General features: G+C 48.7%; 1 protein-coding gene across 1 annotated transcript in view; it reads right to left on the bottom strand.

Moving 5' to 3' along the window:
- PCGF6 (polycomb group ring finger 6) overlaps positions 1-1,434 on the bottom strand; it is a 36,172-nt gene that overhangs the window by 15,973 nt on the left and 18,765 nt on the right. Inside the window, exon 8 of the mRNA XM_021709059.1 lies at positions 996-1,094. Within this exon, the coding sequence (XP_021564734.1) occupies positions 996-1,094 (99 nt within the window). The remainder of the gene's footprint in view (positions 1-995; positions 1,095-1,434) is intronic.

Below are 1,434 nucleotides of genomic sequence, written 5' to 3'. Positions count from 1 at the left end.
CCCGCCTGGGCAGCGAGACCTCATCTCTACAATAAATCAAAAAATCAGCCGGGCATGGTACCACACGCCTGTAGTTCCAGCTACTTGGACGACTGAGGCGGAAGGATCGCCGGAGCCCAGCAGGTCGAGGCTGCGGTGGCCGGGAGCAGCCACTGCACTCCAGTCTGGGCGACAGAGTGAGACTCCAACTCAAAAACAAAAAACCAAAAAAACGTGAAGTTGGAGGTTTCCATCTCACAAAAATAAGAAAATATAAGGCAGGAGTCCCTCCCCTAAGCCTAATAAGATGAGGGCTTTCCCAGGATCCCAGGATAGAGAAGGGGCCCTTTTAGTATAGTACGATAAAAGCCTCCCCAGAATAATGAGAGTCCTAGCACAATAAGGTAACAACTTTCTTGGAAGAGTTATGTTTAGAAAGGAACGTAGCCCCCCATCTGCAGTGTGCATGTGTAGCTCTGCTACAACCTTGAGCTGTGAAACATCCAACTGAGATGCACGTCCCTAACATGTAATCCTTATCGGGGGACAAAGAAGCTAAAACCGTATGCGGGGCAACGCCCCCTGCGCTCGGGCCTCAGCCTTGGGATGTGAATCCGCTGAGCTGGTACTGGCACAGATAAAACTGCTTCCTGGCCTCGGTGTCCCAACTCTAAAAAATCCTGCCACAATTACATAGCGAGAGGTCTTTTAATCCTTGAAAAACAAACGGCATCCTCGTTGGACAGACATGTTCTTGAGGAAAGCCAGCGGCAACAGCCTTTCACTACACCACCAAAGGGAAGGAGCTGGAGCGGCGAGTCACGCTGTGCCCGTCCTAATGCCTGCAGCTCTTCTCACACCAACACCGTCACCAGTGGCAGAAGAAACGGATGGAAAGCCAGATGCACTGGACCGGGCAGGTCACCATGAAGCCACATCCACCAGGCACTTGCAACGTCTGCATTGCATCTCCCCTGCCCCAGCCTCCCCTGTCCTTTTAGACACAGGTACTGTACCTGGCAAGCTGGATCAAGCCCCATTTTTCTCCTGAGAAATTTTTCTACATGCCCAATGGTTGCCTCTCCCGAAACTCGAACAAACTTCTTTTCCAGCGGCTACAAAAACAGAGAGGGGGTAAGGCTATTTTCAGGTTAACTGTATACATGTGTATATTCAATTACATATACATAATACACAAACCTCAAAGCAGACACAATGGCAAAGACGAGTCAATAATTTACTTGTCAAAGAAGAAAAACAGTCTCGGTCTCTCTTTCTCTCTCTCTCTGTCGTTCTCTCCCTCTCTGCAGCTCTCTCCCCACCTCTCTCCCAGTTTCTCTCTCTCTCTTACTCTCTCTTTCTCTCTTTCTTTTTCCCATTACAGATCCCCTCTGTAACAGCCGCTTTAATAAATCTCTTGGTTCTGGTAAAAAAAAAAGAAGAAGAAGAAAAACA

Source organism: Carlito syrichta, unplaced genomic scaffold (genome assembly GCF_000164805.1).
Source record: "Carlito syrichta isolate Samal-C Ts95f unplaced genomic scaffold, Tarsius_syrichta-2.0.1 Scaffold155233, whole genome shotgun sequence".
Taxonomy (NCBI): domain Eukaryota; kingdom Metazoa; phylum Chordata; class Mammalia; order Primates; family Tarsiidae; genus Carlito; species Carlito syrichta.
This window is presented reverse-complemented; position numbering and strand designations above follow the sequence as displayed.